Source organism: Copadichromis virginalis, unplaced genomic scaffold (assembly GCF_057382275.1).
Source record: "Copadichromis virginalis isolate Kocher_CV1m ecotype Utaka unplaced genomic scaffold, C_Virginalis_male_GT1.1 unmapped_scaffold_1, whole genome shotgun sequence".
NCBI classification, from domain to species: Eukaryota; Metazoa; Chordata; class Actinopteri; order Cichliformes; family Cichlidae; genus Copadichromis; species Copadichromis virginalis.
The window spans coordinates 3571358-3595399 of NW_028188589.1; the positions used below are offsets into that span (position 1 = coordinate 3571358).

Here is a 24042-nt window from a genome sequence, read left to right on the forward strand (position 1 = left end):
GGTCAAAATGGGAGATGCCCCCAAGGGTGGTGGAGAATGACCGAGCTAAGATCCTGTGGGACTTCCAGATACAGACGGACAAAATGGTGGTGGCTAACCAACCGGACATAGTGGTGGTAGACAAACAGAAGAAGACAGCCGTAGTGATCGATGTAGCGGTTCCGAATGACAGCAATATCAGGAAGAAGGAACACGAGAAGCTGGAGAAATACCAAGGGCTCAGAGAAGAGCTCGAGAGGATGTGGAGGGTGAAGGTAACGGTGGTCCCCGTGGTAATCGGAGCACTAGGTGCGGTGACTCCCAAGCTAGGCGAGTGGCTCCAGCAGATCCCGGGAATAACATCGGAGATCTCTGTCCAGAAGAGCGCAGTCCTGGGAACAGCTAAGATACTGCGCAGGACCCTCAAGCTCCCAGGCCTCTGGTAGAGGACCCGAGCTTGAAGGATAAACCGCCCGCAGGGGCGCGCTGGGTGTTTTTTTTTTTTTTATATATATATATGTGTATATATGTATATATATATATATATATGTATGTGTATATATATATATATATATGTATATGTGTATATATATATATATATGTATATGTGTATATATATATATATATGTATATGTGTATATATGTGTATATATATGTATATATATGTGTATATATATATATATATATATGTATATATATATATATATGTGTATATATATGTATATGTATATATATGTGTATATATATATATATGTGTATATATATGTATATGTATATATATGTATATATGTATATATATATGTATGTGTATATATGTATATATATATGTATGTATGTATATATGTATGTATATATATGTGTGTGTATATATATGTGTGTATATATATGTGTATATATATGTATGTATATATATATATATATGTATGTATATGTATTGTTACGAACTTGTATGTCCGTGTGTTTGTTTGTGCAGGTGCTGTGTTTTTGTCTATGTTAATTTAGCTGTGCCAGGTCCCTGTTCCGATTGGTGCGTGGACTTACTGCCCCGGCGTGATTGGATCCAGCTGGAGGACCCGCCCAATAAAAGGAGGCTGGAGCGCTACAGTGGGAGAGGTCCTGCATTTCTCCTCATCACCCAGCAGTAGTCCTGTGGTAGCCGCTGGCTGCAGTATACGTGTGAAAATTGTGGAAGTGGAGTGGGTAGGGGTGAGCTGCCGTTTATTTTGATCACCCGTTTTCTCATGTTTTTGAGTTGGTTAAGGAGGTCAGACTCTGTCTTTATTTTGACTTTATTTTGGTGAGGTCAGGGGTGCGGGATTTGTGTAGGTTTGTTTTGTTTATTGTTTTGGCCTTGGCTCACCCTGAAGTGTTGACACTCCCGTTTTGGTTCTCTTTATTCACCTTGTAAATAAATCACTTCACATCTAACGGATTTGTTGCGTGTGACTGCTTGGGTCTTGGGGAGGGAAGCGAGTGCCTCGCTCATGTTATGGCCTGGCCCTAGACGGGTCGTAACAGTATGTGTATATATATATATATATATATATATATATATATATATATATATATATATATATATTAGGTTTTGTGTGGACTTTTGAGGGCTCAACCAAGTTACCCGAAAAGACTCTTGTCCCCTGCCTCGTGTAGATGAGTCTTTGGACTTTCTGGCAAGAGGAAAGTTTGTCTCGACATTGGACTTAGCGCGAGGCTATTGGCAGATTGCTGTAGCAGAGGACTCGAAGCCTAAAACTGCCTTCATCTCTCACTGCGGTCTCTTCCAGTTTCGGGTGCTGCCCTTTGGGCTCTGCAACGCACCTGCAACTTTTCAGAGACTCATGAACTCTGTGCTTGCTGGCTTCATTTACAAAACGTGCGCAGTCTACCTGGATGACATTGTTATCGCCTCACCTACCTTTGAACAGCACTTAGTGGATCTTGAGGAGGTGCTGGGCAGACTCCAGGCTGCTGGCTTGTCATTGAAGCTCAAAAAGTGCCAATTCTGCCTCGATGAATTCACCTTTCTCGGGTACCGCATCACATCATCAGGTGTTAAGCCCGATCCGGACAAAGTAAAGGCGGTTAAGGAGTTTGATACCCCAACCTCAGTGAAACACGTCCGTCAGTTCCTTGGCTTGACTGGCTATTATCGACGCTTCATTCAGAATTATGCCCGCCATGCCGAACCTCTTCACGCCATCACCAGAAAGGACAATGCTTTCCACTGGGACGACAGCTGTCGAAGGGCCATGGACACTTTGAAGGATCATGTCACATCAGCCCCGATCCTGTCATTTCCAGACTTCAACCGTCCCTTTTCCATTCACGCCGATGCATGTGACATTGGTCTTGGGGCAGTGTTGATGCAAAAGGATGACAAGGGTCGTGAGTACGTTGTGGCTTTTGCTAGTCGCTCCCTTTACAAAGCTGAACTCCCCTACTGCACTTCAGAGAAGGAGTGCCTCGCTGTGATATGGGCTCTGGAACACTTCCGCCCATATGTTGAAGGTGTTCATGTTACTATCTTCACTGACCACAACAGTCTCAGGTGGCTCATGTCTCGTCAAAACCCAACGGGCCGACTTGCCCGCTGGTCACTTCGTTTGCAGGATTTTGATTTCACAATAGTGCACAAACCTGGTGCACAGAACAAAGTTCCCGACGCACTGTCACGCAACCCTTTGCCTCTGACCTGTGACAGGCCGACTGATCTTTTACCAGATCATGCTGTTATGGGCAGCCTGGACATTCGTACTCTGCCCCCCGTCATTCTGGCTGACCGTTCACAATTCAGACAGCTGCAGTTAGACGATCATGTCACAGGTCCACTCCTCAGAGACATTGAAGCAGACTCTCTGAACAGCTCGGACAATGCCACCTTGTTACAGTATGTTGTGTATGACTCTCTTTTGTATCACAGAGAACCCAAGTCCATATGTGCTTTGCACCCTTTGAAAGAGCTGAAACTGTTTGCCCCTACTTCCATGAGAGGCACCTTGCTGGACTATTACCATGACCACCCCACAGCAGGTCACTTGGGTGTTTCTAAGACATTGGCTAGACTGCGTTTTAGGTTTTTCTGGCCCAAAATGGCAGCTGATGTGAAACGCTATGTGATTTCATGCTCAGTGTGCCAACTCACCAAGCCAAGTCAGAAAAAAGCAGCCGGTCTTATGGTTCCCATTGTCCCCCAGAAACCCTGGGAGTATGTGGGTGTGGATTTTGTTGGGCCACTTCCCCGCACCCCCACTGGTAATGCTTATTTGATCGTGTTTGTTGACTATTTGACTACCGTATTTTCACGACCATAAGACGCACTGTGCTAAAAGGCGCAGTCTCAGTTATGTGTGCCATTACTGTATTTAACACACACATAAGGCGCACTGGATTATAGGGCGCATACAAGTACCGTATGCGTATTTAAAAATAAAGCGGGAGCAAACCTGAGTTCGGTACCTTACTCACATTTTTATTACCAGTAATCATCATCATCAACAACACACAAACATACAAGTGTGCATATTTAAAAATAAAGCAGGAGCAAAACAAAGTGTGGTAATCACATTTTTATCATCAATCAAACCCATCGAAGTCCTCATCCTCTGTGTCTGAATTGAACAGCTGCGCTAAATCTCCATCAAACATGCCAGGTTCACTTTCTTCACTGTCAGAGTCACTTTCCGTGCCGTGCGGCTCCTCGGAAATGATGCCGGCTTTTGCGAAAGCTCGAACAACAGTGCCAGCAGACATATTAGCCCAAGCATCTACAATCCATTGGCAAATTGTGGCGTAACTCGCCCGGCGCTGCCTTCCACTCTTGGTGAAACTGTGGTCTCCATCGGTCATCCATCGCTGGATGTGTTTGTCGCCGATGTGTTTGCTGCACTAGGAGCGGAAGATGGCCAGCTTTTCCTTATAATCCGCTGGAAGTTGCTGCGCTACCGTAGTCCTGGTCCGGATGGAAAAATGGCACCGTTTCATAAAATGTGAAAGTGAAACTGCTTTTAGCCGAATGGTGACCGTCGAGACGCTTCTCCCGCTCGTTCTTTGCTCGATGATCCACCGCTCGAGTCTTTCCTCCAACTCGGGCCACCTCGCCTTATGTCCGCGGAAACTCAGCTGCGTTTTCTTGACCTGCCGGAGCTTGTTTTCTAGCTTCCTCCATTTGCGAACCATCGATTCGTTAATCTTAAATTCTCTCGCCGCTGCTTGATTTCCATGTTCCTCCGCGTAGCTGATGGCCTTCAGTTTAAACTGTGCTTCGTAAGCGTGTCTCTTTGCCATTTTCAGGGTTGTTAAAACAACGATGTCCTGCATAACGCACATACCTGTTCTTTTATACAGGTATGTGCGATAAAGTCAACGCACACACTTCACCCTTTAGCGTTCTCATGGCGTTCTCTACTACGTCCTCATTACAACACACAGGGCGCACTGCGCTATAGGGCGCGCCGTACTTTTTGAAGAAAACCTAAGACTTTTAAGTGCGCCTTATGGTTGTGAAAATACGGTAAATGGGTTGAAGCCAGTGCTGTCAAAGAAGCTATATCTCAGGTAGCAGCTGGTAAATTCGTCACTGACATTTTTGCTAGGCATGGTACACCCACTTACCTCATTTCTGACAGAGGGTCTCCTTTGTGAGTGAGCTTTTTGAACATGTTGTTTCTGCCTCAGACAAATGCTACTGAACGCGTCAACCGGACTCTGAAAACTGCAATCCGCGCTTATGTAGGTGATAAGCACACATCATGGGACAAGTTTCTCCCTCAAATTTGCTTTGCTCTGCGCACCGCCCCCCATGACAGTACAGGTATGACTCCTGCCATGATGCTTTATGGTCGTGAGTTAGACACCCCGCTTGACCTTATCACTCAGCCTTCTACAGTAGGTGTTGATGAACCGGGTGTGCCTTACCCTGAGACTCTGAGAGCCTCCCTGCAGGAAGCTCACGACCACGCCAAAGCAGCTTTGGACTATAGCCATGACAGACAAAAACATTACTATGACTTGAAACGTGGCATGTCGATGTCTCGTGTTGGTGACCTTGTGAGAGTTAAGACGCACCCCAGGTCAGACGCTCAGTCTAACTTTACTGCTAAACTTGCACCACTGTTTCAGGGACCATTGTGTGTATCTCAGAGACTCAGTGATGTTAATTTCAAATTCAAATTTTATTTGTCACGTACACAGTCATACACAGTACGATATGTAGTGAAATGCTTGGACAACTGCTCGTGACCTAAAGAAAACAAAAAAGGAAAAGGCTATGAATAAGATAGGAAATAAATATGAAAAATTAAAAAGGGTAAATTTAACTAGGAAGGAATAAAATATAAATTAAGGTTAAAAATGAAATAACTGTACAACACAAATTAGAATGAAGGGTAAATTTAACTGGGAGAATAAGATAAAATATATAAATTAAATTGAAAATAAAATAACTGTACAACAAAATACACAATATAGAACTATATAATAATGTATGAACAAAATACACAAGAAGTATAAATAAATATATACACAATAACAGCAGCAGTGATTTAAGTGATGAAGTGAAAACAATGTCCAGAATGTCCAGTGTGTGTGTAAGAACTATATGTGTGGGTCAGGACTGTGTGGTGGTGTGATTGTGATTGAGAGACCGTATCGCCTGCGGGAAGAAGCTCCTCCTCAGTCTCTCTGTGTTGGTCTTCAGGGAGCGGAATCGCTTTCCTGACCTCAACAGAGAGAACAGTCTGTTGTTGGGATGGCTGAGGTCCTTCACGATCTTCCTGGCCTTGGTCCAGCACCGCCTGCTGTAGATTGAGTGCAGGTCAGGGAGCTCGGAGCGGATGGTGCGCTCAGCTGATCGCACAACCCTCTGTAGAGCTCGTCTGTCCTGCATGGTGCTGTTCCCGAACCAGGTTAAGATGTTTCCCGTCAGGATGCTCTCTATGGTGCACGAGTAAAAGTTCCTGAGCACCTTGGAGGGCAGTTGGAAGTCTCTCAAGCGTCTGAGATGGTAGAGACGCTGACGGGCCTTTTTCACAACGGTGTTGATGTGACAGGACCATGACAGGTCCTGCGTGATGTGAACTCCGAGGTATTTGAAGCTGTCCACTCTCTCCACTGGGCACTCGTTGATGACTCGTTCCTCTCCTGCTTAGTGCTGAAGTCCACTATCAGCTCCTTTGTCTTACTGACGTTTAGAAGGAGGTCCTCTGGCACCAGTTCTCCAGATTCCTAATCTCCTTCAGGTAGGCCGTCTCGTTGTTATCAGAGATCAGGCCCACCACGACGGTGTCGTCAGCAACCCTACAGGCTCACTTGGGTGGACTCCGGTGTGGATGCAGGTGTTTATCATGTTGTGAACATGCAACCGTTCCATACCTGGGACTCTCTCACTTCCAAAGAACATTCTGTTTCATTGCCTGCTGAGAGAGAGACCGCAGAGGGTCTGAACTCTGACTCTCAGGCCCACCCTGGCCCCCCTGCAGATACTGACATTGACTCTGAGCCATTCCCCTTTGATTTACCGGACATTGACTCTTCTTCTGGTGTGGGCGCTGTTCCAGAGAGTGTTTCACCCAGATCTGTCCAGCACCCAGCTGCTGGTGGACATTACAATCTCAGGCCCAGACGTTTCCCCAGAGTTACGTCTGGCTGGAGCAACAAAAGATGGACTAATGATTTTCACACAACCAGGCTTGATCTGAAGTGAAATGTTTTGGTTAAACCTGTTTGATGCTGTCTTGTTGCATTGCTACTTTGAGTCATGATATGTAGATGTTTCTGTTTGCTCTACTTAATCCAGTTTTATGGCTCTTTCGTGCGTTAAGGTTCATTCTTGGCATTTACTTAGAAAAAAAAAAAAGAACAAAAGAAAAAAGTGAAAAAAACTAAGAAAACTGATTTTCCACTGTACATATTCGTCTTATTTTCACCAATTTCATTTTTAAATGGTCTTTTGCCCTGTGTGTGTGCACCAATCTTAGCTGTAACCTCTATGTATAGGGTACTGTTAGGTGTGGTGTGTGCTTTTTCGGCTGTGTACGGCTGAGGACAGCCTTTTTCTCACCAGGGGGGGACTATGTAACAGTTGCTATTGTAATGCAGTGTATCACCACATGGCGGCGCCTCCTGTCTCACGACTGGTGTCACCCCCTTTTGGTTCTTCTTCGCACTCCTCCTGAAATGGATGCTCCCGTGTGTACGCGGACTAGTGTGCTCTTTAGTAATGTGTGGTAGAGGTAGCACTTTTATTTTTGATATTGTAAATAAATGAGTACTTTTTGGAAAGTCAGAAGCTGTTGCTCATTCGCTATCCACCTGCACACCTCCGCGGCTGGCTTCATCTCCACTGCACGTTACAATATGTTGATTTTTTTCGCCTACTCATATCATCATTTTTTTACTCCTGGTTCTGTATGTTCATGTTCTGTTCTTTTGTAAACTTCATCTGTTTGTATGTTGTATACTCATTGTGTTTCAATAAAGTTCGATTTAAAAAAGGTACGTTCTAAACGAAGCTTCAGACGTCACTGATCACGTGACTCTGGCCAAACGAATCAAGCCTCGACACGGTGCTTCTGAAGCAGCGCGTTGATCTTTCTGACACACGCACCGGAGCGTCAGCTTCAAGCGGACCATCACTACCTCTCACATCTAAAGGTGTCAAGGTAACTTTGAACTGAGTTCAGTCAATCTGGAGTTTTTCCAAGTTTTCTGTTGCTCTCTGTGAGAGAAGAGCGTTAAAGGCGGGGCTCTCTTCTATTGGTGTGCAAACCAATAGAATGCATCGTGGTGGGGGGGGGGGCATCACGGGCATTGGCAAGAAAAAAATAAAATAATCGGTCGTACCCATGCTTCCCCGACGTCATGCCAGCGCATATTGGGAAATTCGTAGGCACCGATCGGTTTTCTATCAGCCATTTGCTGGGAGTAAGGGCGCCCTCCGTTTGCGAGGTGCTGCTGGCGGCACAGGGAGGAGAGGGCGGGGAGTCTCTGGCTGGCTGGAGCGGCATCTAATAACCAACTCGCAAAACAAAATAAAAACAACACAACAAACAGATATTATGATACAGACTTATAATCTGCACCGATGTTTTTTCTAAATTCTATAAAGTGAGCGCGAGAGCCCTCGGTGCGCCTGCGCGCTGCTGAAGTCAAAGTAAACTTTATTGTCATCTCCGCTACAGACAGTCCAGCATATAGAGAGACGAGACGACGAGGCTGCAGTTACAGCGGTGCAAGTAAACAAACAACAAATATAAGAAGAGTAAGAAAATAAATCTACACTTTAGGACTCGGGGTAAAGGATCAATAACAATTTAATTTATAATTTACAGTTTGATGATTTAAAGTCTCACACAACCCGTCAAAAGGGGCGGGGCCGGCTGCTTCCAAGTAGAGCACATTTCATTTATAATGATGTAAATCCAAGCCCATCATGGATTCACGATCTGAATCCTGGGTTGTGTGAAATCCCAGAAATCAACCTTAGACAAAGTAAATCTGTGAACTAAGGTGTAGGTCTGTTAGGTTAATTGTGCTGATCCTCGGGTTGGGGGATTTGTGTTTGTACTGGAGCGCAAAATTCAAACCAATGGAAGATGGACAACAAAAGTTCAAAGCCATCAGGTGCTCAGGTTGGAAAAAAGAGAAAAGATGCAGGTAAGCAGACGTGTGATTGGATAATGGCAGCTCATCCTGAACCAATCAGACTAAACTCCAAACAATACATTATGTTACAGATTTTAATATTAATTAGTCATTGTTACTTGTTGATTTGTGCTTTTCTCATTGTGTGACGAATTATGACGACTGTTTGGTAGCTGTTATTGTCTCTCTCTCTCTCTTCATGTGTGTTTCTCTGGTGAAACAATAGTTTTGTGTTAATGTTAGGGCTGCACGATTTTGCATAAAATGAGAATCACGATTTTTTGGCTTAGAATTGAGATCATGATTCTCTCATAACAATAAATAAACATAAAACAACAAATGTCTCACGTTTTGTTGTTGCAGCAAAATGTTGTCCTGCTTGAAATTCCGTCTCCACCGTTGCTCGACGCTGCGTGTACAGAGCAGGTAGTGCAACAATAGAAAAATAGTTGCGGGACGGCACTGTGTAGCGTTTGTCTAGGGTGTTGATCGTTTTCCTAAATCCCTCGTTTTGCACAGTGTTGATGGAGCCATATCTTTGGTCAGGTGATAAGTGATAGCCTACGTGATGTCTTTGTGGCTGCGGGAGTTCGACGTGTATAGGGAAGCGCTGTATAAGGTTCCCGTTATTGATGTTTGGGTGGTTGACCGGGACGGATTTTCTCCTGTCACTTTCTCGTCATCCCTGACGTGCTCTCCGTTGTTGTTTCCCTGCTAATTTTAGCATCACACGGCACAGCTTCTGTATCACGTGGTATAAGGCTCCGCCCTTGTCATTTGTTGAGCAGGAAGAGTGAGCGCTTGTTTTCATGCAGAGTACGTCCCGGATCAAAATGTGAAGTTTTACAAATCACCACTTCTTTAGTTAATATCATTTCAGTCTCAGACAATCTCGTTTCTCTTACAGAGGTTGAATGCACCTTCTGCGGATGGCGGTACCACACAGTGTGCGTGGACTTCCCCTGCACAGAAGGCAACTACAAATGCTGTGAATGCTAAATAAACAGAAACAAATGATCCCTGTTGTCTTTGCTTGATGATTGGTTTGAGTCTTGACAATCCACATTGCTGGTGTTGCATCTTTCAAAGCCAGCAATGGCAGGTATCAGTGCTCAAAGCTTTTGTGTTTGTTTCCAACAAGTTGCCCACCTCGGGAAACAAAAATGTGTTCTTTTACTTGTCAGATGAACATATGAGACACTTTGACTCTTCAGTGCAGTGTGGAGCCTAACAAAGATCTGTTTTGTGTCCCAGCTGATCAGCAGGAGGAGGAGAGTCTGACGGAGCAGCAGAGGAACATTTTCAGCTACTTGGACTCAGCTCAGCCACTACAGAGGAAACAATGAGCTCAACACAGAAGGTGACAGACAGAGCAGGACCATATGACCAAAGATATTTATCACCATATACATTTGAACAGTTGCCATAACGATGTAGCTGACGATAGAATTGACACCAGACAAAATACTTTGCAGCTCCACAACTTTATTAAAAACCCATCAATGTATTTTCACTGAAACAAGCAGCTGTTGTTTATGTGCATTAAAGTTATATAAAAATGTAACAGTGCAAATGCAAATTCCTCGCTGACAGTTTAACCAAAAGGCGTTTCCAGTGGAAACTGGCCGACACATCCTGAGCATAACCATGTATAATATCCACTAAACTTCAGAAGAGGTTATACAGTCGTGGCCAAAAGGTTTGAGAATTGCATAAATATTGGAACCTGGAGAAGTTGCTGCTTAAGATTTTATAATAGCATTTTGCCTGCACTCCAGAATGTTATGAGGAGTGATCAGATGAACTGCATCGTCCTTCTTTTTATAATACAGATTTGTACTTTATTTCAAATTGAACCTTTAAAGGGGCATTTCTGGACTTTTAAACACCAGTAATGTACTTTTAAGGGAACATTCAAAAAAAATGTTCCTATAGGTACAAAAATGTTCTTATTTCGTATTTCTGAGAGTGTATCATGTAACACTATAGATCAACTTAGCTCAGAATATATAAAGCATATAAACAGTTACAGCAATATGATGCAACAAACACAGCAGCTACTGATCCAAAATACTCAAAGCTTCATAGAACTGAAACCAACATTTATTTTTAGCTCCATCCTGCTGCTGATACAGACTTTAGGTTTCTGAACATTAAACTTGTTGCTGCCTTTCATAGTGTGTAACTTGAAGGCCCTGAGTACTTTCTCCCACACTGAAAACACTGGGATGATCACATTATTTGAACATTACCTAATAAGACTGATTCAGCACAGACAGTTATGTTAGATTTGTATTGTTGATTGTTATTTATGCTTAGAAATATTTACTTATATATGCTTAGAGTTTTGTAATTAGTTGTAGATTGGTAGAGGTTTTGATCCTTGATAGTCTGCAAACTTTGTGTGTATTAGACAGCACTTTGGGAGCATGAGAGGTCATACCATGTCTTATTGTTTTATGGTAGGATTAACGTAGCTACGTCTGTTCTAGTCTAAGTGCTTTTCTGTTTAGATGAACTGCTGGACTTCCTCACCGGGGGGGGGGGTCTAGTCTACCCTCTTCCTGACCAAGGATGTTTGACCCTTTGATCAGCAGTCCACACACACACACACACACACACACACACACAGGCAAGGTACTCTTTGTTTGTATGTAGACGTCATATGTTAATGAACTTATGCATATTCATGTAACCTCAATAAAAGAACAGTGGTACGGGAGAACGGACGAGAGCTACTGGGGTCAAGCGAAGGAACGGCGCTCTGTCTGGTTCTCTCCCGTGCACGAGTAACATGAAGAAGTTTGCCTACTTGCGTCTTGCTTGCAGTGTAATTATATTGTCTTAACGTTCCAGCGAATAGGTTTATGCTACAAACCTATCAAGTTATGTTAAACTTTCCTAGCAGTCCTTCACAAACAGGGAACAGTCTGTCTATTCTCTCCATCTGTCAGCTGCTGCTGGCTCTTCCTCCTCCTCTTCCTCACACACTGCTGAGTTTGTCCTGGTGGATCATCAGGGGTGCAAAGCCTCACAGATGATGTGCAGCAGTGGCTCCCTCAGTCTGTCCTCACTCTGGACACTTGCAGTCGTCACACATGGAAATCAAATGTGTGATAAGCTGCAGGATTCAAACACAAGTGTAACTTATAAACACATGTTCATACTTTTATTCCACAATCAGAGAGAAAGAAACAGAGAGAGAGTGCAGGACAGACAGACAGGTGACAGTCTCAGGTGTACACACTGCTACACAACAGCACCAGAGAAGCAGGATTTAGTGTTTGTGTTATTACGAGTGTAAACAAGAAGAGTTCCAGATGGTGCAGTGGACACATGTGTGACTGCTGTGATTAAAGCATCTTTCTTTCAGCTTAACGAGTGAACCGTCAGCTCGTTCAAACACACGTTAAAGTGCGTTTGGCTCGACACCAGCGAACAGAGGCAGCAATATAACACAGCTAACATTAACAGTGCAGTGAATCCTGCTTGTGCCGTGATGTTCAGGACTGCAAACCGAGCAGCATCACTGACTTTCAGCTTGTTGTGTTTGTGGATATATGACTGACTTTAATTATCCACAAAATCATCACATTCTCTGTCAGATTAAGGTCGACTATCCGGTTGTTCAGTGATGACGCGACGAATCCTACTTCCGGGCCTAAAGTAGTCTGCGTTTAATATAGCTTTTTTGTTGTTAACATGTTTAATGTTATGTATTTTCTTCTATTTGATCTCAAAATCTCCTAAAACAGTCAGTGATCACTGCTGACCTCCCTCGGCTTTTATTACCGCTAATCATTTATTTAAGCTCAGGTTTTAAAACCTTAGGATGTAACTACAGCCCAGCCCATGCAGCAGTATATGAATGACTAACCTCGTGTTGTGGATGGATTATCTCAGTTGTTCTCCTGGCTGAAGTTTGGTCCTTTTACAGCATCCTGCCATGCGATTACATTTGTTCCTGACCACCGAGAACACTCACATAAACTTTTATCGAGTGGAAAAAAAGTTAGCTTGTTTATATTATGCTAACATAGCTGTGTCGCTAGCGGTCACGTAGCACATCATTATATACCAGCTAGCCCAACTTCAGTAACCCTACAAACGTCACTGCTGTTTAGTTTTCTGTCTTCATTTATGTTGGAAGTGATAGCAGAGCTGTAGGTTTGAATTTGTTTCCAAAACCCCGCAGTCAGGACATGCTATATTGTATTTAGATAGAAGCTAGCGAGCTAACTCCCTGCTAACTTCTAACTCCGTTAAATGTCATAAATTCCGTTTTCATGGATGCCTGGATGTTAAACTCAGTTGTTACACCTGGTAGGGCAGAACGCTGATCATTTTATTAAAGATGAAAGACTTTAGACAGTTTTTCAACTCTCAGTAATGCCATAGTGATTGTTTGATATATGGACCTGCAGCGGAGTTTAGACCCAGACACGGCTAGTGACGTCAGACTGAACAACCGGATTGAACGGCGTATATTTTAAAGGCTTTAAAACCAAGTTAACGCTGAAAGTACAAACATCACTAATGTCACATAACTCTGCCGACAAGGCATAGCTATGGCTATGAAATGCTCTTTGTGTATCACTTCTTCATTATGAAAGATGTCATTAATGCACTAGTAATGTCTCATCTGGAGTATTGTTCAATCATTTGGTCAGCAGCTAATAAGACAGATCTTAACAGACTTCAGTTAGTCCAGAATAAGGCGTCCAGATTAGTGTGAAGATGTTCATACTATACTAATATTGATCAAATGCATAATAACCTTTCTTGGCTTCCTGTACAGGCTAAAATATTCTATGGCTTACTTGTAGTTCTAAAGAAAGCAATTCTGTTAAACACACCACATTTATTCTGCCCAGCTGCAGTATCCAGATGAAATACATCATCATATTACACAGTTTTCAACAAGCTGCAATTTAGTAAATGCTCGAGTTAAAAGTAACGTTTTGTAAAACTGTTACATTTAGAGCAACTTTTAAGTGGAATAAGTTGCCTTAAAAAATTAGAGAATTATTCAAAACTTCAATGAACACTTAAAAGCCGATTTACAGAGCTTTTAGTTGTTGTAAATATTGTAAGACATGATTTGTTTTTGAAATTTGTGTAATGTGCCTCAATGTTATTGATATTATTATTATTATTATTATTGATTGCTTATATTTGAACAATTGTGAAACCTCACTGTGGATGTAAGAGTGAAATTATGTGGATATCTTGAATCCACTTTATTGTGTAATATTTTATGTGAGTATTTGATGGAAGACGAGCAACATCTGTTGTGGAAGCTAACGGGGTTCCTTTAGAATAAACAAACATAGGATTTATTATCACTGAATAATTCTGTATAAATCTATACAAATTATAGAAATATGTAATAGGAAACAACAAAATAATCTAAATTATAAAATAATGTGTGTGTGTGTGTGTGTGTGTGTGTGTGTGTGTGTGTGTGTGTGTGTGTGTGTGTGTGCGCATGATTTTAGTGTTTGAACAGTCATGAATTATCTTTAACAGCAGGTTGGATGTAATGTGTTAGAACTACCAGCAGGTGGGGATAAGAGACCTTTAAGGTGTTTGGTGCCACGCTCCACCTTCAGGTTTAAAACTAGTGTTAATGGAGTTTGAAGGTTGAGTTTGTTCCACGACTGCATTTCACTCACTGCCTCTGTTTGTATCTCTGTCACTGCAGGACCAACATGGAGCCAGAAGTCAGCGCTCTCAGGAGGCCGACAAACCTCACAGAAGAAAGGGAGAGAAAAAACACACCTGTGACGAGTGTGGGAAGGCTTTTACTGAGAAGGCTAAACTAAAACAGCATCAGGTCATCCACACTGGAGAGAGACCGTTCAGCTGTGACTTGTGTGGAAAGTCTTTTTCCTTCAAGCGTTCCCTAAAAAGACACCAACTCATCCACAGTGGAGTTAAAGCGTACAGCTGTGATCAGTGTGGCAGAGCTTTTACTCACAGTAGCCACTTACAGAGTCATCTAGTTACCCACTCTAAAATTAAGGCATACAGCTGTGACGAGTGTGGGAAGGGTTTTACTGTGAGGGCTAAACTAAAACAGCATCAGGTCATCCACACTGGAGAGAGACCGTTCAGCTGTGACTTGTGTGGAAATTCTTTTTCCAGGAAGGGTTCCCTAAAAAAACACCAACTCATCCACAGTGGAGTTAAAGCGTACAGCTGTGATCAGTGTGGCAGAGCTTTTACTCACAGTAGCCACTTACAGAGTCATCTAGTTACCCACTCTGGAATTAAGGCATACAGCTGTGACGAGTGTGGGATGGAGTTTACTCTGAAGGCTTCACTAAAACAGCATCAGGTCATCCACACTGGAGAGAGACCGTTCAGCTGTGACTTGTGTGGAAAGTCTTTTTCCTTGAAGCGTTCCCTAAAAACACACCAACTCATCCACAGTGGAGTTAAAGCGTACAGCTGTGATCAGTGTGGCAGAGCTTTTACTCACAGTAGCCACTTACAGAAGCATCTAGTTACTCACTCTGGAATTAAGCCATACAGCTGTGACATCTGTGGAAAAACTTTCAGCCAGAGAGGGAGCCGAAATACACACCTACGCATTCACACCAGACATGATGTGTACTGCTGTGAACAGTGTGGCAAATACTTTACAACAGACGCACAGTTACAACGACACATGTTTACCCACACTGAGGAGAGACCTTATCAATGTGACCTGTGTGAGAAGACTTTTAAATCTCCACATGACCTGAGACTACACCAACAGATCCACACCAGAAAGAGACTCTACAAGTGCAGCTACTGTGAGGTATGTATTTATATTGTTATCTTGTCATTTTAGCCTGACTGTTTGGAACAACTCTGCTCATTAAACTGTGTTAGCATGTTAGCAATTCTACTGCATGGAAAAGCAGCTCTGAGTGATTATTCAGATTTTCCTTTCAGTTATGATTTTAGTATTACTGTAGTATTATGGTGGTAGTATTGTAGTTATTGCAGACCAGTAAACTGAGTGTGTTAACTGAAACAGTCAAATGTAGTTGGACGTCTGCAGAGATGCTCTTTATTTCAGGCGACGTTCAGGATACAAATGTTGAAGGACTGACTTACACTGTCTTTGTGTCTTTGTTTAGAAGCAGAGCGACATAGATGGATCCAGTTCTCAACCCTGTCATCACTGTGGTGGTGGGAAAGACTTTCATTGTGACCTCTGTGGAAAAACTTTCAGTCGGCAAAAGACCCTAAAAGTACATCAACGTAGACACACTGGAGACAAACTGAAATACTGCAAAGAATGTGGGAGAAGCTTCACCACACCAAGTGATTTAAAACGACATGAACTGATTCACAGTGGGGTTAAAAAGCACCTCTGTGATCAGTGTGGGTCATCCTTCACCACTGCAGGTCAGCTTAAATCACACAAACGAGTCCACACAGGAGAGAAACCACACAAGTGCAGACACTGTGAGAGAAGCTTCTCACAATCAGGTAGTCGTAACATTCATGAACGTGCACACATGGAAGGAAACTACAGCTGTGACCAGTGTGACAAGAGCTTCAGGAATCTCAGTTCATACTCTGCACACAAACGATCCCATGTTACTAATAAACTGTTTCACTGTTACCAATGTGCCCAAACATTCACCTCATTGTCTGCTCTGTGCAAACATCAGCGCGATCACTCAGGGCTGAAATCACTCCCATCACTGGATCACAGTGAATCTGAAGACACAGAAAGATCATCTGGTTTCCTCTGGTCAGACTCAAAAAGATTGAGATCAGGCTCCACAGAGTTCAGATAGAATCATCTAAACTTGTGTTGAACTGAACTGGTTGCTGGGCTGAACTTCTACATAATACAGATCTACATGGGATCTTCTTTTCTGTTGTTTTACTGAGTCAGTTTTGTCGTTTTTTCTCTGTCCTGGTTTTGCTCGTCTGTAAATGATTGAAACTCAGTCAAATAGTTCATTGTTCTCCAGCTTTACGTTTTGGAAACTCATGTTTAACCTTTAAAACTCTGACATGTTTTAGCACACAAGGCTTCATCGTTCACTCATGATTGGACCATGAGAACAAAGGTTTTTAGTTCTTTCAAAGAGAGTCTTGGAGATGTTTGATGTTTCTGTTTTTCTGAAACCACCTGAAAGAAAAACTATTTTTCTTGCTTTATGTAGTGTGGAAGTTTTTAATGTTTCTTCATCTGTGATGTTCTTGAATGTGTTCACGTGAAGATGGTACAAATAAACTGTCCTTTCAGCTTTAGCTCCTAATTTATTCATTATTTATGGATGTAGCACAGCAGCCGTCTCTTGATTAACACATGGAGGGCTCGGGATCTGATGGTGTCGTCTCCCTAATTTGCCCACTCAGTAAATCTCACTCATGGCCAAGAAATTGAAATAAACCTTGTTTCCCTGCTGGATAGTGATCCACTGTAACTCTGCTCCTCCTTCCTGTTTAGGATTTCTGTGGCTGAAGTAAAATTCCCGCCATCCATCACTTATCCCAGCTAACCCAAAGTGAAATAAAGTTTTGCTGGTCTTAAAAAAGCATTACAATAATGGGCATTACCAATGCAAACTGAATGATACAGAAGATGAAAGAAGAGACTTTGATCAGTTAATAAAGCTCATGATCTGGATTCATTGTGGCTGCTACACAGATACTTCTGGGTCACTTCTCTCAGTTAGGAACCTTCCTCACCAAACTGACTGTTGGACCACACCCCTGGTTTCATGAGAAATTGTTTCAGCCATGATTTCTCTTCCTGTATTTCAGAGTAAAGACTGAAGTGACAAATGGAAGCATGTTTAAAAAACACAATGTGAGAGAGACGTTGAGGTCCTTAGAAGTTACCCTGGGTTTTTCTGTCACCCTGCTAGATGTTACACACCTTGTTATTGTACTGATTTCTACTGCTGGACTACTCCTGCGGAGAGTAACAATACTCTTACTAATTAGCTCCCTTTCACACCTTTGGGGATATTTATTTTTGTGTTTGCAGCGCTGTGAGCCAGAACAGCGAGAGAAAAATCTGCAACAGCGACGAGCCGAATGCTTACGTGAATCGCAGCAGCTGCACATGTGCTACGCTGAATTAGAGGATATCTTTGCTCTGGATTTCTATTTCTACTTTTTCATTTCTATATGATTCTTCTTGCATCTAAACAAAGATGATTCAATTTGCTAAATGTTGATGGCTCTTCGTGCTCAGGTGTAAATGAGACGTAATATTTGCTCTTGGTTTGGTTCTCCTGTACAGAACCTTGCAGTACAACAGAAACCTAAAAACATTATTTGTAGTTGTTATTCTTAGTTGTTCTGCTGCCTAAATACCACAGGGTCTGATTATGAAGTTATTGAGCTGCACATACTTTACGACCTGCTTAAGTTCGAGGTCACAGCGTCTGTAGAGCAGCTGGAACATAATGAAGTCTACAAGGTTAAAGTTTTCTCTTCAGTTATTGTTCTTTCTGCTGCTTGGTTTGATGGATCTGAGAGCTTTTGTTTTTATTATTGTTATTATAATTATCATTAATATTTTACTCTCTAGAAGCTTTAAAATAGTGTTTGTGTTTGAAAACATTGATTTAAGAATTGAACAGAAACATCTGTCCTTCTGAAAATCGCCCAAAGGCACGGAGACAAAGTCAAAGGATGCAACCTGTAACTTTCTCTTCCTTCATGTCAGGACCACCATCCATGATTTCATGTGGGAGTGACCCCCCACAGAGGGACAAAAGGACCCCCTGATGATCCTCTAATCGCCTGAGCCAAGGTGTGAAACTGGGTGTGGGCTCCAATCAGCCAGAGTTTCGGGTGTGTTCATTGTGAAATCTGGCCGCACCTTATCATGCGAATTCCTGAGGTCAGATGGCCCAGGATGTGAGTGGGCGTTAAGGCGTCTGGGAAGGGATCTCAAAACTGGATTATAGATGGCAGAGAGTTGGTGTCGTAAACCCCGCCTCTGTTCAAAGATGGTCGCTCACAGTGGACATAGATGCTTCTTTCACTCCTCTTTCAAACCATCTGTCCTCTCTGTCCAAAATGTGAACATTGGCATCCTCGAAAGAGTGTCCTTTATCCTTAAGATGCAGATGGACTGCTGAGTCTTGTCCTGTGGAGGTGGCTCTTCTATGTTGTGCCATGCGCTTGTGAAGTGGCTGTTTGGTCTCTCCGATGTAGAGGTCTGGGCATTCCTCACTGCACTGTACAGCATACACCACGTTGTTAAGTTTGTGTTTTGGCGTTTTGTCTTTCGGGTGAACCAGTTTGTGTCTGAGTGTGTTGCTGGGTCTGAAATGCACTGGGATGTCATGCTTGGAGAAAACTCTCCTGAGTTTTTCTGATACACCGGCTACATAGGGGATGACAATGTTGTTGCGTCTGTCTTTCTTATCCTCCCTCGCTGGTGTCTGATCTTCTTTTCTGTGCCTCTTTGCTGACTTTAAGTCAGCAAAGAGGCTCCTTTGACTACGATGACCTGGATGACTGAGAACCTTCACAGACACTTGTGGTCAAATAATGTGTCAATCACCTGTGAATCAAACTGTGTGTGGCTCAGTTCATGTCACAGTGTTGTTTAGTATATCTTCACTTGTCTCACTCTCCTTCTGTTCTGTCCATCAGGACGATCCTCAGCGCTTACACAGATCCTCCATCGATGTTGTAACTGTTGGCATGATGACATTGTATATAATTTGGATTATTTCTTTATCTTGTCAAGATCTATGTCATGATTGTAAATTGTTTAAGCTGTACATTACTGTTTGTTTTTTGTAGTCAACGTTTTGGTGCTTTGTGCTTTTATTTTGAAAGTCAAGTTCGCTTACAAGTTGCGCTAGAATAAAGGTTTTTAGTGGTTTTATTATAAAGGTTTTATTATTATATAATAATGATAATAATAATATCAATAACATTGAGGCACATTGTGTGGAGGAGGTTCAGTCATATCCTGATCATCCAGACAGATTTGATGTTTATCCTCAGCTGCTGTGTAGAAATGGTCTGACTGGTCGCTGTTACTGGGAGGTCGAGTGGAGAGGAAGCGTTTATATATCAGTGAGTTACAGAAGCATCAGAAGGAAAAGGAGGCAGTGATGACTGTGTGTTTGGAAACAATGATCAGTCCTGGAGTCTGTTCTGCTCTGATGATGGTCCTGATTCTGTCAGGCACAATAACAGATCAACATCCATCTCCTCCTCCTCCTCCTCCTCCTCCTCCTCTGTCTCTAACAGAGCAGCAGTGTATGTGGACTGTCCTGCTGGCACTCTGTCCTTCTACAGAGTCTCCTCTGACACTCTGATCCACCTCCACACCTTCAACACCACATTCACTCAAACTCTTTATCCTGGGTTTATGTTTCCCTGGTCTCCTGGTTCCTCAGTGTCCCTGTGCTGAGTGGAGTGTAAAGAGTGTCTCCTGTTACAGAAACACTCTGACTGTTGAACAGATAGTTCAGTCTGTACATGTCTGTCTCTTTCACTCACAAACACGTTTTCAGATTCATGGATTCAATCAGTTGATGTTTGAAACTCTTCTAAATGATTCCTTGTAAACTTCTTCAGTCACAAACAAACAGGAAGTGATGTCACATGTGTTCCTGTCCACACAGCAGAATGAGTCTATTGCTGACAGTGATGTACAAACAGAGTGAGCATTTCTGAGGCCCAAAATAAACTAAGTAGTTCACTGAATGAACAATGGACTGTGAGCTCAGTTCCTTCATCATTAGTATGGATTATATATGTATATGTATTATATTAGTATCATATATATCAGGTGCTGCTGCTTTCAGTCATTGTGCAAATGTGCTGTTTGTAAGGTTGTAAAGCTGCAGTCAGCTGAGACTGAAGAAGTCACCTGATCAGTGAGCAAACGTTTCTGAAAAGGTCCAGATGAACAGAATCAACCTTTTGGGATCAGCCAGCAATGCAGCATCATTGTTGTTCAGCTTCAGAGGTTTGCAGGAATGAACTGATGACCAGAAACAGCTGCAAAGTCCAAGAAAATACCAGCTGGAGTTCAGCTGCATTTGAAGAAGTCAAAGAAAAGTAAGGATGGCAAAGGGCGACGTTTTCTTCCAAAGAGCTGCAAACATGGTCGACGCCTCATTAGAAGAATCATCTGGACATTTGTGAGGAACTCTAACCAAGAAAGCAACGTCACACAGATCCAACAGACAGTTTCCATGACTGCAAGTGTTGAGTGGAAAAATGCTACATTGCATTATTGCATCCTCTCACCACAGGAGGCGCTGTTGGCACCACTGATTGCTGATCAGCTGTTCTCTGATGATCTGATTGATACTGTGAATAACGGGACTCACTGAACTCTGTGACACAGTGAAGATTACAGAGTTTAACTTCAACATCTGACTGACGTCACACAGACAGAAGGATGAACCAGTGAGGCACAGAACACAGTTACTGGAGATACTGGATCAGCTCCATGTGAACCTCTGATGGAGAAGCTGCTGAGCCAGAGAAACATCAGGACATGACAGCAGCTGCACTTATCTAACAACATGTATCAGAGCTGATCTATGTTAGAGGATCTATCACAGCAGCTGAAGCCAAAGTCCAACACTGGATACCAGCTGAGCCTGTGCTGAGTGTAGTGTTACAGGAAAAGGGCAGAAACACTGGTAGCTCCCAGTGATGCTGACTGGGGCACAGAGCTGAATGATGCAGCATCAGGACACTGTTTCAGTCTGACTGACAGAGAAACCTGTAGCTGTATCTACATGTGAGGCAGAGGCCACACAAGCAGCTTTCTATGTTTCACAGTGACTGAGATCTTCAGTGGAGGTGGACATTGTGACCAGGAGATATTTTATTTTGTATTCTTATGATCACAGTTAGAATCAGAAGTATCAATCATTAATCATTTACCATTGTTGAATCTGTTGACAGTATAATCTTTTAATTATATCTGTGTTACTCTGAGCAAATATTAATGCACACTGACTGTTTATATAAAGTTGTTGCACTTTAGTGCAGTCACACCAGTCAGACCCACCAGTCCTGTTGGGCCCGGCCCGCCTGCGTGTAGTTCTGCACGTACGCCGGCCTGTAATCACATGCACGCACTTATGTAACACACACGCACGTTCACCTACACACTTAGTAATAATAGGAGGGTCGTCTGAGGACAGTTTTCTGAGAGATACACTTTCACAAAATGCACAATGTACTACACACTTGTTTTTCTCTAACAACTGGCAGTTGATGTCCACATTAGGTAAACTCTCTGAACAGGCCCAAACTGTTATCATTTCCAGTAAGGTCTGACTGTGTGACGTCATCATGGCTTATATAAGGAGGGGGAGCTGTCCACTCTTTGGAGATCTGTGGCTGTACGCTTGTCTTCCCATGCTTCTGTCTTAGAAGTGTGTAATAAAATCACTATGTTTGTCACCTACACGGACTCGGCTGTTTTTCCTTCTTACCCAAACTGAACCAGACGCAACAACTTGGTGCCGAAACTCCGGTTGGGGAGGAAGGGAGCTTGCAGCTATCGTGTGGGTGACAAACAGGGGCGGAGGCCAGCAGCCTATCTGAGTGACGCCAGGCGACATAAGAAAAGGTGAGTGCCACCTGTTGATTTTTATCCAAAGGCGCTATATTGGAAGTTAAAACTAAATTTAATTAAATAATATTCACTCGGTCTGGGTTTCTGGCGTTGGTCCATAGTGATCTTGACTAATTAGTTTTAAAATAGGGCATAGTAGTCTGACTAAATTCATTGCTGTTCATTTTGGGGGTGAATTTTGAGTTAAGAAGTTATGTGTTTAAGTTAATACGGTTTAAGGTGTGTGGAAACAAATAAATACGGTTTAAGAGGTTTAAATGTGGGTTGACTGGGAATGCCAGCCAGTCAATCGGTAGTGTAGGGATAATTTGGTTTTAATTGGGTAGCAGAGACGGTCTCGGGCTTCAGATAAATGAAACTGGATGGCAGGGGTCCAACAGTGAGGCGTTTAAAACAAGTAAATTCGTTTAGGACTGAGAAGCTAGGCTCTCTAAGAATGCAGTTGTTCAGCAGGTGGCGCTGACACCTGACCGCGGACGCGTGGTTAGGCTTTTGCCCGGTTTTGGCCTCCCGCTGGGGACTTGGGACTCCCGGTTAATTGGCCAGGTAATCTATGAGTGATTGCCTTCTACTGCATTGATTGATTAAGAAGGTTAGACCTGGCTGCATCCTATCTAAATGTTGGGCACACTGAGCTTTAAGTAAAGCCAAAAGCGTGAACTGTGATGTGTCACGTGGCCGGTGGAGCTCCGTGTTTTCCTGGCGGGGAAGTAGTTTTAAAAGTAATTAGAATTTAGTAATTTGACCGTTCTTCAAGGCGGCGTACTTGAAACGGTAATTGATCAGCAAGAGCCGGGCTCTGGGCTGAAAGATGCTTTTAAATTAGTCAAAGATTTAGGAACACCAGCAGAGAAATAGAGAAGTGAGATAAAGTTGTTCTGGCATATGGTGTTTTCTTAGGAATTCGAGCGCTATCGGGAGGGCGTTCCCGAGGCGTGTATTGACCAGCAAGGCTAGGCCTGGGCTATAGGTGCTTTTAAATTAGTCAAAAAGTTAGGTGTAACCTCTTGTGGCATATGACGTCTATGCGGGCCCGTGTGTATATAGATTATAAATTACCGGTGTGTGTAAATAAGTTGTATAAATCTGTTAGATCTGAAACTCCGGCTAAAGACTTCATCTCTAGTAAAAATCTTTTCTCTTCTCTCCCTCTTTCTCTCAGTTGGGATTCTGTGTGTGTATGTGTGCTGGAGAAAAATAAAAAAGGAAAAGGGTCTCTCTCTGTCTCTGTGAGAGAAAAAAGGTGGGGGCCGAGTGAGCCCGCGGGGCCGAGTGGGTCCGCGGGAGCGAGCGTGTATGCTGTATGAGGAAGAAGGGAGTGGGAAGGAGCGAGTGAAAAGAGTAACCGAGTATTTGGTGATTTTTTATTATTTCAGAGGCTCTGGGTAAGAGTTTTGACTATATTGATTTAATTCTGTGGTTTTGGAGTTGGCGACTTTAGCTGTGAGAGTTGTGAAAAGAGCAGGTTTTTCTTTTGTTGTGATGTTAAGTATAAATTCAATAGACTGTGAGTAATTGGTGTTTTTCTGCCTATTGTGCTGCGTGGAAGACACAGAAGTGTAGAAATGTTTGTGGTTTATCTTTGTTTGACGTTTTATATAGAGTTGGTTGATTCAGGGTGATTTCTCCCGTTTAAGGGAGGAGTTGCATTGTGGTTATGTTAAAGCTTTGCTGTAGGGGTATGAGTGTGAATTTGTGCTGCCTTCGCATGTTTAAATGGATGCATAGAAGTTTGTGAGTGAGAAATTGTTATGGTGGGGTTTAAAGTAGTAAAGAGTCAAACAACGCCCACTGTTTTAAAAAGGCCCAAAACATCATGAAAGACACCT

General features: G+C 42.8%; 1 protein-coding gene and 2 long non-coding RNA genes across 3 annotated transcripts in view; all 3 read left to right on the plus strand.

Moving 5' to 3' along the window:
• The window catches only part of LOC146679570 (uncharacterized), a 7228-nt gene extending 5821 nt beyond the window's left edge, over window positions 1-1407 (plus strand). The window contains exon 2 of the long non-coding RNA XR_014918545.1: window positions 953-1407. This is a non-coding gene — a long non-coding RNA (uncharacterized LOC146679570). The remainder of the gene's footprint in view (window positions 1-952) is intronic.
• Window positions 1-14623, plus strand: part of LOC146679569 (uncharacterized) — a 27148-nt gene extending 12525 nt beyond the window's left edge. The window contains exons 2-3 of the long non-coding RNA XR_014918540.1: window positions 9874-9979; window positions 14324-14623. This is a non-coding gene — a long non-coding RNA (uncharacterized LOC146679569). The remainder of the gene's footprint in view (window positions 1-9873; window positions 9980-14323) is intronic.
• A 283-nt stretch (window positions 14624-14906) lies between these two features.
• On the plus strand, window positions 14907-17025 carry LOC146679571 (uncharacterized). Its single transcript, XM_085450231.1, has 2 exons — window positions 14907-15424; window positions 15750-17025. Exons 1-2 carry the CDS (start codon window positions 14921-14923, stop codon window positions 16416-16418), a joined length of 1173 nt encoding a protein of 390 aa, XP_085306357.1. The 5' UTR covers window positions 14907-14920; the 3' UTR covers window positions 16419-17025.
• Window positions 17026-24042: the final 7017 nt, after the last annotated feature.